The sequence below is a fragment of the Crocuta crocuta genome, unplaced genomic scaffold (assembly GCF_008692635.1).
Source record: "Crocuta crocuta isolate KB4526 unplaced genomic scaffold, BGI_CrCroc_1.0 scaffold166, whole genome shotgun sequence".
Taxonomy (NCBI): domain Eukaryota; kingdom Metazoa; phylum Chordata; class Mammalia; order Carnivora; family Hyaenidae; genus Crocuta; species Crocuta crocuta.
The window spans coordinates 3,121,879-3,138,395 of NW_027531018.1; the positions used below are offsets into that span (position 1 = coordinate 3,121,879).

Below are 16,517 nucleotides of genomic sequence, written 5' to 3' on the forward strand. Positions count from 1 at the left end.
TTTAATCCCACAAAACTGCACAATTCTTGGCTATTTCCTAGTTGTCTGCTAATTAATGTGGCGTCAACAATGCCAGGGTACAGCTTTTCAAAGCTGGTGGAAAAAAGGATGCATCTGAAGACTTGAGCCGTTTTAATTTATACGCAGCCTGGTGCCAAAGTATTGAGATTGTGTTTTTTTAACCCAGGTGAAATGCAATTTTCGATTAATCCTGCCCAATCACTTTTCTATGTAAAAAGAAAAATTGATGGAGTTACACATTTCACTGGTCCTGCTTGGTCCTTAACCCAATCGATTCCGCTGATCTTGTTCCCCAGAGCACCCATGCTTTGGAGAGGGGAGGAAATCTTATCAAAAGTATAGCAATGTGAAATGATACTCTCATTAGAAATTAACTGATTAATGGGGCGCCTGGGTGGCTTGGTCGGTTAAGCGTCCGACTTTCGCTTAGGTCATGATCTCGCGGTTCGTGGGTTCGAGCCCCGCGTCGGGCTCTGTGCTGACTGCCAGCTCGGAGCCTGGAGCCTGTTTCAGAGTCTGTGACTCCCTCTCTCTCTGACCCTCCCCTGCTCACGCTGTCTCTCTCTCTCCTAGAAATAAATAAAATATATATATATAAAAATTAACTGATTAAAAAAATTATTTTTTTATTCATTAAAAACCATTAAGGTCATGTTTTTGCTTGAAAATAAAGTTATCTTTGTATTTGAGTTTAAGTTTGGCCTATGAACTGGTTTTCTGTAACAGTGGCCACTAGTGGGAGGCTTTGCAAAGAAATTCCGCAATTATCAAATATACATGAACTTGGGCAGCTTTATCACGTTATAACTTCCTATAGGTGTTAATAGATCTACAAAAGAGTATGATTTTAAAAGGCAATAAAATTATAGAAATGTAAACAGGATTCTAATGTAACTATGGCAATATCATAACAGTCTAGTTGAGCCTATTAACATGTTAATCATCCTAGAGAATTTTTATAAACCCAGACTCTAAAAAATATTGAAATAGTTAAGGTAAACTTCACTAGATTATGCCCCTTTTAAAAAGCTCTCTTGAATCTATAGAATTATATTATCTACTTAAAAGTTTTAGATAGATAAATAGTGACCCCCTTATGTAGCTCAGGGATCTGTGAATTATCTATGTTGTATATAAATTTTATATTTATATAAAACCTGATTTTTTTTTCTGATAAAAGATCCATAGATTTCTTGGGATTCATAAGAGGATCTAGGACCCAGGAAAGGTTAAGAATCTCTATCCTGGAGGACACCCAGAGCTGCCTGATTTGAGCAGTAGGGGTCACTGCTGCTCTTTATAATGATAGGAGCATTTTCCTAATAAGGATTTTCCCTTATCTTTATAAGGATAGGAGGATTTCACCGCCTAAATTATGGTGAATAATTTATTAATGTAAATGTTAAGTCTGTGTAAAACTAATAGTACAGATTTTAAGGAAGTCCTCTCTTTCTTAGTTGATCTTTTTTTTTTCTTCTTAAACTCACCAATATACAAGATCGCTTTATTCTCTTTCAAATACTTGTGTCTTTTGTGGTTGAGTAACTGATAGGAGGTCATCTGAGTATGGATTTCAGTGTTATTTTCATCAGCTTTTCAACACCTTTTTCTTTGGAAGTGTTTTCTGATTTTTATACTCCTAAAAAGATGGATATTACTTCTTTTTGTTTCTCTCAGTTTAGAGGGTTAAATATATAATCTCTTTCAGACACTACTTTCTTTCCATGCAATATCCTTAGACTTGTTTGACTCAAAATACTCTTTTTCCCATGAATTTCAGATTTAGAATTCTTCACTAATTCAAAAGAGAGGAATGGTGGAAATTATCATTTGTTTTTGAATTTCAAACATTAGAACCAATTAAAAAGAATACTTGGACATTTTTTTCAGTAGTTTAGTCTGTGTTTATTGCAATGCTAAGAATTAGCCCAAATGCTGAGGTAGTGTTAGCAAGTGATTTCTGGTAACAGACTTAAGAGGAAAGCTTCTGCGACCACTGGAGACAGTGAGGGAGCTATTCTTCCGGTTAATGCCTGGAAAGGCCTAGAACATAATGAAGCTGCACTGTCAGTTATAAATATCTTAGTGAGGGATGTGTGCATGTGACAGAATGACAGAGAGAAGGGAAATGTTGCTTATCACAATTTCTTCTTCTACTTTGTGAAGTCCCAGCCCATGTCGCAAAAAACAAGTGTCAAATTAAACATGATCATGACTCATGATTGATCTTTTTGTGTGTATTTCTATATTGCAACAATGTGTCACATAAAATAGCAATGTGGCGTTTCCAGTTTTCTTAGATGAGTTCATATACTACCATGTTTGATGGTAATATTTGTTTAATTATTTGTGGTCCCCAATAGATGTATGGGGTAAGTATAGTGTATCACACCCAGTATGTGATAACTTGCAATTGGTAGGCTTTCAATATATGTTGAAAGATTGAATAAGTGAAGTGTTAAGTTTTAGACATTTTCATGTGGGGATGGAAGGCACGGAGACCTTAATCTTGATGTGAGTTGCAGGTATTGAGTCTGTAGAGTGGGATATTGTGTGTCTCTGGATGTGCTCACTCCTGAAAAGATGCTACTATTTCAACAACAATTTAACCTTAGCGCGTTTCTGTGTGTGAGGCAGCCAATTGCTTGTGTCACAACAAGCTGTCTTTCTGATCATTTTAAGTTTTATGAAAGTGAATTATTCTCCATTATAGTTAGGTAAGTTAGTGCCACATTTTATCCAGTTTATATGAAACTTAATTCTGACATTAAGTTTAAAGTGCTCTTTGAGGGGTGCCTGTGTGGCTCAGCCAGTTAAGTTTCTGGTTCTTGATTTCGACTCAGGTCATGATCTCATGGTTTGTGGGTTCAAGCACCATGTCAAGTTCCGCGTTGACAGCTTGCTTGGGATTCTCTGTTTCCCTCTTTCTCTACCCTTCCCTTGCTTTTCTCTCTCCCTCAACTAGAGAAGCTATTGGAAAAATAAAAGAGATCTGAGTACAAACTAATAAAAACTTAATAGCTTTCAGAGGCGCTTGGCTGGCTCAGTTGGTAGAACATGCGACTCATGATCTTGTGGTTGTAAGTTTGAGCCTCGTGTTAGGTGTGGAGATTTCTTTAAAAAAATAAAATCTTAAGGAAAAAAATAAATGTCATATATGCAGTTAAAAGACATAATGGGGGAAATAATCTTATTTACGACAGCAATAAATGCAAAATGTGTAAGATCTAGAAAAATATTTAAGGGACACATCCCCCCAAAAAGACTTGAATCAATGAAAATGCACAGTTAATCTTAGGTTGGAAAAGTCAAAATTATAAATGTCTGTTATACCTTTGATCTATTCCTGAGCACATTTTATTGGAAATATTTTTAATTTAGGAAATAGTTATTCAACATTGAGAGATTTTTAAACAAATGTTACTAAAATACTCCAAAATAAAGTAAATACTTTTGTTTTCTACAGACTTTTATTACGGGTACTATACACTTAAGGTCTAAAAACCTTTAATGATTTTTTGCATTGTTTGAAAACACAGCTTTTAATGTGAAATTTATGCTTAAAAAATAGTCTGATTCCTAAAAATTTGATCTTAATTTTCCCTTTGGATTAGTTCAGCAAACTCCAGAAGCCATCTCAGCCTCCTCACTAGAAAGGTAGTGTGTACTATTAGAAGGACATCACGGGTCTCACAATTTGACAGAATAATCAAATGATGAAGTTTAGAGGTTTTGGTTACGTCTGTTGCCAAAGTTGGCAGGCTCTCTCTCTAGAATGCTGCTATGAATGTGACATCAGGTCAATCAACCGAATTCTTTGCTTATTTCCTTTGAAAATATTAAGCTGGGGGAGAGAAGCTGATGGGGGTAGCTCGGGGAAGGGGTCCACCGCCAGCTCCACCATCTGTGGCTGGAGGATCAGGGCATCACTATACTATCAGGACCACAGAAGCCCTATGTTTTAAGGGTCATTCCAGGAGAAGGGAGTAGCAGTGTAACAGGTGTCCTTTGCCATGTGGTTTTGAATCTAAATATGACAGGTACAGAAGAGCATCCCTACCTTTTCTCTAGCTTTTCTTACTGGCATTGTGTTGATGAAGAAAATGTCCTATTTTCCCCTATTGCCATGCTCTGTATCAGCTTCCTTCAGAAAAACAAACTGATTTTTCCAAGTCAATAGAGAGACTCTCCACAAGAGACAGATCTAGCCCCTGCCCTTCTTCTCTGCAATGCACTTTTCCATCGCAAAAATGGCTAACCAATGACAACTGTCATTGCCATACGGGTCTCAGGCTTGCCCATCAAAGCTCTCATCTAGGTTAGCCTCCAGCTCTTGTTTACTAATTTCTTCTTGAATAGTGGTCCTCAAACTGTTGCCCAGGATAAGAAAAGAAAAATACATACAGAGACTAACAGTAGTCTCCCAAATGCTATGCCTATTTAGACAAAGATAATCAGTATCTCCTTTCATTCATTTAATCATTTGCTTGTTCATACATTCATAAACTCGTTCCACAGATATTTATAAAATACCTACCATGTGCTAGGTGTGTGATATAAAACATATATACAGTCATTAAAACAATGAGTTTCAAGCCCAAAAGCCTTTTCCTTTCAAATACCTTTTCCCTCTGAAGGAGGTTAGGTCCCTAAGTTACTATTCCCAAAGCCTCATCTTGCCCTGACTTAGGTTCAGTACATGTTATTACAAGTAGTTCCCATTTTCTGTCTTCGACTGTAGACAGAAAACTTCATGATTAGAGGACACTTGTCTATCTCGTCCACCAAAATGTCCTTGCCCCCAGCAAACTACTTGCTACATACTAGGTGCCCTATAAATATTTGATAAACACAAATTGCCTTGTGTTCTATGGATGGGCCTGTCATGAATTGGAAAGGTATCAACGACAAGTATTTTGACAGTCAGTGTCCACAAGTCTTCCCTTCATGCCAGAGAGTTGCTGGGCAGGACAGATTATCTGTATTCTCTGTCACTGATTTACTGTCCTTGACTTATGTAACAGTATCAGCTAATAGGAAGAACTCAGCACTATTGACCTGAAAATATAACTGAACAAATTGTACTCCCTTCCTCCTCCACCAATGGCATCAACATTTTTAAAACTTTAAGTATTTTTATAAGCAGCATGTCTGCAAAAATATTTTCTCTCTTTGAAAATATGGTAATTTACTTTGTACTATTAGGCACTTTAGAGTGTTCGTGTAGCTGTACATAATTCAGTAGGAAAATTATCTTTTTAATAAGATAAATAAAAAACTAGACTTTATTTTTTAAAAAATTTTTAACATTTATTTATTTTTGAGAGACAGTATGAGCAGGGTGGGGACAGAGAGAGAAGGAGTCACAGAATTCAAAGCAGGCTCCAGGCTCTGAGCTGTCAGCACAGAGCCTGATGTGGGGCTTGAACCCACAAACCACGAGATCATGACCTGAGCTGAAGTTGGCCTCTTAACCGACTGAGCCACCCATGTACCCCGAACTAGACTTTAGAAAAGTCTCATAGTTATTTTCACTGCATTGGTCATGTTTCTCACACCAACATGAATATCCATACCCACACCTATATTTGAGGGTGAAAATAAAGGCTAAGAATGAGTGTGCTAATCCGAGAATTTATAGTCCACAGACAATGGGCTGGCCAAAACAAGAACAAAGCAACCAAAAAGTTACTGGTAAATTCTTTACAATGTCTATAGTTTGTTAGGCAATGTAGTATAATGGGCACAGAGCATGGACTATAGAGTCAGACAGACTTGGTTCAAGTCCTGGTACTGATATTTACTGCCTGTATACTTTGGGTATTTACCTAACCTCTCTGAGCCTCAGTTTCATCATCTATAGAACTTACTGGTTTGAAGAATTAAGTAAGATAAATGATTGAGGCGTTTTCAGTGAAGGCTAGTTCAGTCATTCCTTCTGCAAGTTTTTAATGAATTTGTCTATCTTGCTCACAAATGTGTCTCTAGAATATTACCTGTCACATAGGAAGCTCCCAAGACCTATTTGTGGAATGAATGTTAAGTCTCGGTTATTATAGAACATACGTTCTAGTAGTTTCCATCCTCCACCTTCCTGTTGAGAATGGCAAGAATGCCAGTCAGAGTAGAAAAAAGTGAGAATTTAAAGGAATTTTCATTTTAAATTCTATTATATGCCAGAATAAATAAAATTAATAAGCTTCTGAAAGTTAAATAATGGTTCTGTTGCTAGTTTCAGTGCTTGAAAATGAAGTAATAATATGATACTGTTACATCAAAAGAAAAAATTTTTTAGTCTTCCTATTAGATAGTTCTTTCAAATCAGCAAGTATCTGACATCATTAACACAAGTCCCTGTCCAATTACTAAAATTAGCGTTTTCTCAGTTATATTTGAAGACAAATGTTCTTGCATCTTATTTTAATGAATACATGCATATATTTGCTTTTATGGTCAGATGTGTATTCTTCCAAGAAAAATTAAAACTAAGCTAGTCTTAAAATACAATACTTAGTACTCGTAAATAGGACACAAATTTGAAAAAAAAATCCAATGAAGTACTTTACTTAATTTAAACTCAATACTTAGCTTCTATAAATTTGAGTTTAAAGAAATTTGGGAATGTAACCTATGCAACCAAGAGAAGGAAATAATTTAGTGGATCTCATGACATTACCAAGAATCTGCTTCCAAGCATGATTTATAGGTGAAGGAATTAAAAGGTACAAACTTGCATTATAATCTTTTTAATGTTTATTTATTTTTCTGAGAGAGACTGAGAATGAGTGGGGGAGGGGCAGAGAGAGAGGGAGACACAGAATCTGAGGCAGGCTCCAGGCTCTGAGCTGTCAGAACAGAGCCTAACACAGAGCTTGAACTCATGAACCGTGAGATCATGACCTGAGCCAAAGTCGGACACTTAACCAACTAAGCCACCCAGGATTCCCCAAACTTGCTTTATAAACTAAATAAGTAATGGGGATGAAAAGTACAGCATAGGGAATAGAGTCAGTAATATTGTAATAAATCATACAGTGACGGGTGACTACCGTGGTATTTCCTAAGATACAGAATTGTAGAATCACTATGTTGTACACCAGAAACTAATATAATATTTTGTATCAACTATACTTCAACTACAAATATACTCTCCTGATCTAAACCTGGATAACTTGCTATCGTTCAAATAAAATTATTTTTTAAATATCTTGAGAATGTTTCACTTTCCATGCCACACACACAGACACACACACACAGTACCATAAAGCAACACACTTGCTGGGATTTGTGTTGTTGACTTTGAGTTCCCCATTGATTCTTGTAAGAATTGCTAATCCTGATTGCAACAAATAAATAGAAAGATAGGAGATATGGATTTGGTGGCTTACAGAAAGTAATGAAAGCAAATGGACCACATTTAGTATTTGAGCTGCTATTTGAAATAGATATAGAAAGGCTTCACTAATTGCAAAATAGCATTGTTTTTATAAACAATACGATATATAATAAAAATATGTAATGTACTATAAAAATAAAATAAAGTGTTACTTATGTATCCAATCACAATAATAATGCTTTGATTTAGGAATCTTTACTGTATTATTTTAACAGTGGTTTGAATTTTGTGAACAGTTTAATTTATATTACTAAAAGACAAAATGTAGAAAGAGATGAGAGCAAAAAGAGAAGATGATATTTTCTTTTTGATATATGTCTATCAGAGCATAAAGCATGAGTTGTAATATTCCTATTTTGATTAACATCTGAAAGAAAGGATAAACACATGGTAATATACTATTATTCTTAATGTATTGGCCTCTTTTAGACGAGATCGGGCGCGTTCAGGGTGGTATGGCTGTAGACGTGTATTGGCCTCTTTTAAAACTTAATTACATGATTGCCTCAAAGCATAAACATTTGTGCTATACTTTTAGAGAAATCGCAGTTTTACTGGGTTCCTTGTGAGTAGGTCCAGAGTTTTGTGCTTGGATTAAAATTACTTATTTCTTCACACACTCTTTGTGAACCTCTGCAGCATGTACATCAATTTACAGGAAAGGTGATACACATCTCTTTCAGGAATGTCCTAATTTTCCCTCGTGTTGTCTAATTAAATGAATTGAAGAACCCTGGTGTTTCTAAATTCAGCCGATGGAGAATAGTTGTATGACAAGTAAATAAGTCTTGCTGGGAAGATGTTGCTTAAGTGATAAAATGGTTCAGCCAACAAGTGAACCAAAAAATTAAATATTAACCAAGGAAGGTAACCATTTCTAAAGTCCTACCTAACAAAGACCTTAGCTATATATAGGATTGAAGATCTCTCAGTTAAGTCCAGAAGCAAAGGACAATTTCTTGGAGCTTCCAAAAGTTTAAAACCATGAAGAATCTATTACTGCTACTACTGTGTGCTTTTATTATTAAGTCACAAGCTTTGGTTGACTATGATGAGGTGACTATTTAAAATTTATTATATTATTCCTAGTATTATTAATATAAAATATAACAATATAATCATATGTGAATATTTATCTTAATGAAATTAGCATTGATTTTAGTTATGAAATTGAAGTGGGACCCATTTTATTTAAAGAATGTTACATACTGTTGCTCATATAAAAACAAAGTAATAATTTTTGTTTTCTTGTTTATCTATATTTTTTCAGGGAGACGAAGATAGAGCTGGGGTAAGATTGTTTTTCTCACTTGTTATCCTGAATACTGTGATTTTCATTTAGTTCTAGCAGTATGTTATTACAATTATGAGGACAAATTTTGCAGACTATGAAAAAATGAAAAAGCAGTATTTTAAAAGGTAAGAGCTGTGGTAGCTTACTCTTTGGAGATGGAAAGTAATGTATAGCTCCTGAAACTACTGGCGACTTCTGAATGAAAATTAGATATCTAAAGGCAGAATAGATCAAGTGCACTGATAGAAAATGAAATAATTGTTTTTTTCAAATATACAAAGCTGAATCATAAGTAGTCTTTATTGTTATTACTAATAGTTATGAAACACGTAGCTCAGTATAATTTATTCATTCATAGAACAGTTTTTCCTCAATTACTAACTCTGCTATTTTATTTCTCTTGGTTCGAAAGTAACAAAAATGCAGAAATGCATTTAGTGAGATAGCTACTTAAAGAATTTTAATTTTATTCTCAAATAAATCATGGTCAAATTTCTTGTGTACCACATAGTATGTCACACTAGAAATAAGAGTGTACAATAATACTTAAAGGAAGGGATTCATTTGGAACATTTGTTGAATTTGAACCTAAATTGTTTTAATTATCAAACTATACAGAAAAATAGGTAGTTGTCTGGTTAATTGCATTAGCTAAGAAGAATGTAAAGAATGTATAAGAGTAAGCTTTTGTAAATAACCTGGCTAAGGACTTTTACATTTCTACTCACCAGCTAATCCTTACAGAGATAGTTTACCAGTTTAAGCTCCAAAGTGGATTTTCTAGTTTTAGTTATTTCACTGAGTGATCTTCATGAACCTCAATATCAATATAATTTCTTTAAATATTTTTAATTCCTTTTCTCTAGTAAAGCTAAACCATCAATGCTATCTCTCCAATGGCACTCTGAAATAGAAAGAAATGTTTTTCTTCTGTTATAATAAGATTTGTAACAAACAGTTGAATCACATTTCATAATATTCCTGGCAGAACACACCAGCTCTGGGACCTACCTCATGAAATATGTATATTTTCCCTAAATCCTCACATATTATTATTTATTGCAATCACACATACTCTGATACAATGATGATTATGCAGGGGGATTTGGAGCCAACCTGTCTGGGTTTAAAGCCTAGCACACTCTCACTTAATGTTAAATATTATTGTAACTTAATGAATAAATGACAGCAAAATTTGAAATAGAGTCATTGCATGACTTCAAGGCTCACCAAATAGCTGGAGAGCTTAGTCTTTTCTTCAAATGTATTCATTTGTTAATTTGTAATTAAGCCCCCCAAAGTGTAACCGCTAACAAAGGCCACATGACAATTTAGTTAATCCAAGCAAACACTTTTATATTGTGGTGCATATTTTCCACCTCGTTATGTTTTAAGGTAATAGTCTTTAAGTTAGTAAATAATTTTAGCCACATGCCTTGAGAATTGTTTTAAATATGAGAAAATTATGTTGTTTGATAAAGAAATTGTATAGGAATTTCATGAGAATGGCTTAAGAAATAATTTTGTCTATATAAGATAAGATTAAGATTGGAAATAATGTAGGAGAAGCCCTTTAAACTCTAGTATCCACTGTGTGTTTGCAATAGAAGTAATGAGTACTTGCTATGTGTTAGGAACTCTTTGAAGGGTGTCAGATGCAACGTCATTTAACCCTTACAATCATCTTGGACAGCAGATACTATTATTATCCCTATTTTACAGATAAGAAAACCGGAGCACAGAAAAAATAACTTGCCCAAGATTGGATAGCTAGTAAGTGGTAGGGTTAAGATTTGCACCCAAGCAGTCAGGCTCCAGAGGACCTTATTCCTCTTCAGACATGTTAGCCTCAAAGATCGTCTGATTACGAATAAATCCCAAGTAAATTTCACTTTTTGAAAAATCTGTGTTGCCTCTTAAATATTGTTATATAAGAGTTAGGCAAATTAATCATCTAATTCATAAAAATTGAAAGTATGAAAATTATTAACAATGATTACAGGAATTTAGTAATCCAAATGGCTTGAGAAAATTCATCCTGACAGTGAAGATTTCTTACTATTTTATGTATTCCAATGTATGGGTTTCAGGAATCTGAGGTCATCACTCTTCATTATCTGACACAGCTTTACTTTCAGGCCTCTTTTTAAAAATTCCCTCAGGTACAATAACTCTTCGCGCAGTTTTTCTATCATTCCTGAAGAGACCTAAGCAGCCTATTGATTTACCAAGCCACTAACCAGCTGATGGACCTTAAAGAAACCATTAATTACATGATAACCTAAATTATGAAATGACCGTATTGGAATAGTTACATCTTAAATCTTTGATAACACTTTACATTTATTTCTGCCTGGTTCCCCAAAGGGTGTGGTGGGTGTCCGTGGTCATCGACCCCTCAGCAAGAAGGAAGAGGCTCCCAGCCTGAGACCTGTCCCACCTCCCATTACCGGAGGTGGCTATCGGGCCCGACCGGCCAAAGCAGCGGCCAGCCAAAAGAAAATAGAAAGAAAAGCCCCTGATGCTGGGGGCTGTCTTCATGCTGACCCAGACCTGGTGAGTGCATCGATGTTTCTTGTCACAATAGGTCTCCCATGCAGAGAAAGCCTATGTTCATCATGGTTTCTTAATGTTGCCTTGACCCCCATTATGATTATTTTATTTTGGAAGTAACTACAAAACTTACTGGGCCTTGGGATAAGGGTCCCTTTCTAGTCTCCTTTAGTTTGGACATGAGATTGCAAATGAGGATACGTGGGTGTTGTTTTTAGTTTTGTATTTTGCCCACCTTATTTGTTCAGGTGGTAACATTTTCACAGCCCTACTTAACTTATTCTGTGGTAAGCACTAATTTTAATCTTCAAAGGACTATGATGATGGCTCTAGAATTTCTGGACTTACATAACAGAAAATCAAATTGCAACAGATATCATTGAGTTTCCACTGTGTGGTATTTTCACAAATACCTGTAATCTGACTCCTCTATCTAATGCCTGCTGTTTTCTTTGTTTGCAGGGAGTGTTGTGTCCTACAGGATGTCAGCTGCAAGATACTTTGGTAAAACAGGAAAGACCAATCAGAAAAAGTGTAGAGGAGTTAAATAATAATTTAGAGTCTGTGTCCCAGTCCTCTTCTAATACCTTTCAGTATATAACTCTGCTAAAAGACATGTGGAAAAAAAGGCAGAAACAAGTAAAAGGTAGGCATCCTGTGTTTTAGGTTTGATTCTGCTCTAAAATTGGAATTTGTTTGACTGCCATGGAATTGCATGAATCTGAGAAGATGAACATTTGTAGGTTAACTTAAGTAGCATTCTACTGCTTTCAGTATGAGCCCAAACACCCTAGGGTTCTCACGTAGGCCCCTTTACCTGCCACTTGTCATATAAGTACGATTCAGCACTTATTCTCAGCTAGAATCATTTTCTGTGAAAAAAAATCACTCTGAGTCCTGATTTTTATTCTGGAAGAAATTTGTGAATCAGAAGGCTATACTCTTGGCATAATTTAGTACTTATAGATTTAATACTTCAGGTTTTGAATATATGAGGGTGATCTATGGCATACTCAGTTGTATTGCCGGTAAGGCTACCAAATCTTTGAATATTGATTGAGTGTTTGAGATCTGAACCTTGAGTGCTCTTGGCCGGGTGGTAGGAATAAGCTACTGCGTAAGCCTGGCATAGGCATCTCAGTGAGTAGCTTATCTAAATTTGGACATTTTTCAAAGGTATCATGACATTCCTCTTGTAAATTTCAAGGCTCTAGTATACTTCTATGAGATGGATAAGTAAATCAAGTGTATCCAATCCATACGATGTTGAAGTTGTGAGATGGAAGGTCTAATACTGCTTTCTCCTCTTTTCCTCACCAGGGAAATAAAGAACCTACTGTATTTATTATTAGGCATAATCTTTAGCTTACACCTAAGGTAAATTACTAGTATAGCAGCTAGACTTTATATTAATTTGTATATGTCATGGGCCAAATATTTTCCCTTAAGTACAACTGCATTTCATGATTTCCTGACAGTAGCTCTTCATCTATTAGTTTATTCTCAGAAAATCAAAATTACAACTGTATGGATGAATATGCCTAGCTTTTTCATCAGAAGAAAATGCTAATTATTCCTACATAATTTCATTTTTTCAGATAACGAAAATGCAATAAATGAGTACTCCTCAGAGCTGGAAAAGCAACGACTATATATAGATGAGACTGTGAACAGCAATATCCCAATTAACCTTCGTGTGCTCCGTTCAATTCTGGAAAACTTGAGAAGCAAAATACAAAAGTTAGAAACGGATGTCTCAGCTCAGATAGAATACTGCCGCACCCCGTGTACAGTCAGTTGCAATATTCCTGTGGTATCTGGCAAAGGTAACTAGTTAATAAACATATTTCTAGAGGGTTCCAGAAGAACAAACATTCTATAAGATAACTTTAAAAAGCTTAGTGGTTCTTCCCCAGCAAATTCTAATGACATTAGGGCACATCATGAGGATCTCCCTACCATGCTGTGTTCTGACTTAGCCTAATGTAGTCACCAATTTTTGATGAAGAGGACATAGTGTAATGACGGTGGTAGCTCCACTTGACTAATGGACATGCTTGCTTGGATAGATGGAAGAAAGATAGGTGGATGTGGTTGTTTCTCCATACCAATGCGTTCTGGAAGGTTCTGTATATCCTAGGACATGAAAGGTGGAGAAGGACTTTTATTACTCCCTAGAACATTTTTTCACTCCCTAGAACTCAAAACTGATGTTTCAAGGGTGACTGAGTTTCTATAACTTCTTTTCAAGTGTCTGAAATAAAGCATTCCTCAGTAACTTATGTAATCAGTTGTCTTATACAATTGATGACCAAAGATCAAGAAATTGTGTTGTAGTTCCCTGAATACAGTATGTTATTTTATGTTTGCAGAATGTGAGGAAATCATCAGGAATGGAGGTGAAACATCTGAAATGTATCTCATTCAGCCTCACAATTCGATCAAGCCATACAGAGTATATTGTGACATGACCACAGAGAACGGAGGTAAGTACTTGGTGGTAGTCGACCTATTATGCTGTAATTATTTTGATGCCATAGAATGCCAAGAAATATGTTTGCACGTATAGGAGGATTAGGAGGAACTTAACTGAGGAACAAGGGGGAGAAGAAGGGGGGAAATGGTGGGGGAAAGGGAGAGAGGCAAACCATGAGAGACTCTTGAATGCTGACAAAAACTGAGAACTGATGGATGGAGGGGGGCGGGGGGATGGGCATGGAGGAGGACACTTGTGGGGATGAGCACTGGGTGTTATATGGAAACTAATATGACAATAAACTATTTGTAAAAAAAAAAAAAAAAAAACGCCAAGAAATAAACCCTACCTTTGACATACTAACAATGATCCATTTGATTTGGAATTTATACTGATATTTTAAAGGTTATAAAATATCTGTGATTCACAATTTGGAATAAGATAAAGCACTTGTAGTCTCCAAAGATTTCAATTTTCCATTCATATTTATTGCCTTATTGTACACATTTTGAAGCACTAAACATAGCTGGACATAAATAGATGAGAAATTTAGACCTTCTCCTCAAAGTGAGATTATTGTCGGTTAATATATGCTATTTTTGCTTTCTTCAACCAAAGGATGGACAGTAATTCAGAATCGTCAAGATGGTAGTGTTGACTTTGGCAGGACATGGGAACCATATAAACAAGGATTTGGAAATATTGCAACTAACGCAGATGGGAAAAAATATTGTGGTCTACCAGGTAAAACTAGGAATACCAAATAAAATCAACCTGTTTAAAAAAAAAGGTTTTTTTTTCCCCCCAGTTAAACAAACATAGCATTGGGAGTCTGTTTTTAAGAGGTTTAGGAGGTCAAAAAGAGTTTACGAAAAGAATGTGAAAGCTAAAGATAAGGGAAGAAAGGAAGTTTTTATTTTATTTTTTAAATGTTTATTTTGAAAGAGAGAGAGTGTGTGTGTGTGCGCGCGCATGTGCACACATGTACATGCGCACACACACACACACACACACATCGGGGAGGGGCAGAGTGAGGTAGAGAGAATCCCAAGCAGGCTCCATGGTTTCAGCTCACAGCCTGCCTGACCTGGGTCTCAATCTCACCAACAGTGAGATCACGACCTGAGTCTAATCAAGAGTCCGGCACTTAACCAACTGAGTCACCCAAGCACCCCGAAAGACAGCTTTTCATTTCCAACCGTTTTATTTTTGTTGAGACTTTACTTCATTCTTCCTTTAGGTGAGTATTGGCTTGGAAATGATAAAATTAGCCAGCTTACCAACCTGGGACCCACAGAACTTTTGATTGAAATGGAGGACTGGAAAGGAGACAAGGTGAAGGCACTCTATGGAGGATTCACTGTACAGAGCGAGGCCAACAAATACCAGCTCTCAGTGAGCAAATATAAGGGAACAGCTGGCAATGCCCTCATAGAAGGTGCTTCTCAACTGGTGGGAGAGAACCAGACCATGACCATTCACAACGGCATGTACTTCAGCACATACGACAGGGACAATGATGGCTGGTATGTATTGTGTTTTTCCCTCCTGCTTTAAAAGCCACTATGATGTTGTTGTTAGAATAATTAATGACAGCTCATGTTATTAATATCTATCATTTCTTGGGGGCTTGCTGTGTGTTAGCCACTGTACTAGACTCTTTATATACCATTCTAAAACATTTCCACTAGCAGGTTGCCATTATTATTCTCACTTTACTGATGAAGTTTAGAGAGGCTAAGTAACTTACCCAAAGTTATACAACTATGAAATATGAGCATGTTCTCTTCTGAGTAGTGAGCGTTTAGATACATTCCTGTATCTATATATTCTAATCTGTATATTGAACCTCCATTTTGTTTTCCAGGGTTCTCTAATACTAAGGGAGCTGAAAGCTGTCATGTCAGTTTAAAGAAACAAATACAGATGAACTTGTCACATAGGCCCAGTTCTTTCCCTTTCTTGTAATAGAGCAGGGAAGACATTTTGTGTATTAGTGTGACTACTTCTAGAACTAGAGCGTAACGTGAAAGATCACTGAACATAGCACTCTTCTGAGGGTACTTTGCAAAGAATTAACTTAATGGCACTGTAGTTTTAATAACCCCAAACATTTTCTTTCAGGATAACTGCAGATCCCAGAAAACAGTGTTCTAAAGAGGATGGTGGCGGATGGTGGTATAATAGATGCCACGCAGCCAATCCAAATGGCAGATACTACTGGGGTGGACATTACAGCTGGGACATGGCAAAACACGGCACAGATGACGGAGTGGTATGGATGAACTGGAAGGGGTCCTGGTATTCAATGAAGAAGATGTCTATGAAGATCAGACCCTTCTTCCCACAGCAATAACCCCCCCAAACATAGATTTTTATTCTTCTATATGTAATAACGTTTTTGTATATTATGTCATTGGAATATTCTTTCACACATTATATCCCTCTAAAGCTATCAAAAGGTTGTGAGTGTGACTTTTGGGGTAAAAGTATTTAGGCTAAATGACATTAAAAATAGCACATGAGTTATTTTTGTATTCTTCATTTGTATTTCTCACCGAGAAGTAACTGAAATGGCCATTGTGGACACTGTTCATAATTTCAATTGCAGTTGATTGTGAGGAGTTTCAAATTAGGAAGAGGACTTTTCTATCCTTGTTGTAGAAAAACTGTTAGGCAAACTAAAAACTTATGTCCAAAAGCCCACTTTAATACTATTTATTTATATAAGATCTGTCACCAAAAAAAACTTTCGAGAAGACTTATTAATTAAAGTA

The 16,517-nt window shown here is 36.0% G+C and overlaps 1 protein-coding gene across 1 annotated transcript; it reads left to right on the top strand.

Annotated features, from left to right (window-relative positions):
- The first annotated feature begins 8,372 nt into the window (after positions 1-8,372).
- On the top strand, positions 8,373-16,269 carry FGB (fibrinogen beta chain). Its single transcript, XM_077770929.1, has 9 exons — positions 8,373-8,473; positions 8,688-8,708; positions 11,079-11,267; positions 11,727-11,910; positions 12,863-13,090; positions 13,637-13,750; positions 14,359-14,484; positions 14,981-15,266; positions 15,865-16,269. The coding sequence occupies exons 1-9, from the start codon at positions 8,402-8,404 to the stop codon at positions 16,094-16,096; spliced, it is 1,452 nt and encodes a 483-aa protein (XP_077627055.1). The 5' UTR covers positions 8,373-8,401; the 3' UTR covers positions 16,097-16,269.
- The last annotated feature ends 248 nt before the right edge of the window (positions 16,270-16,517 follow it).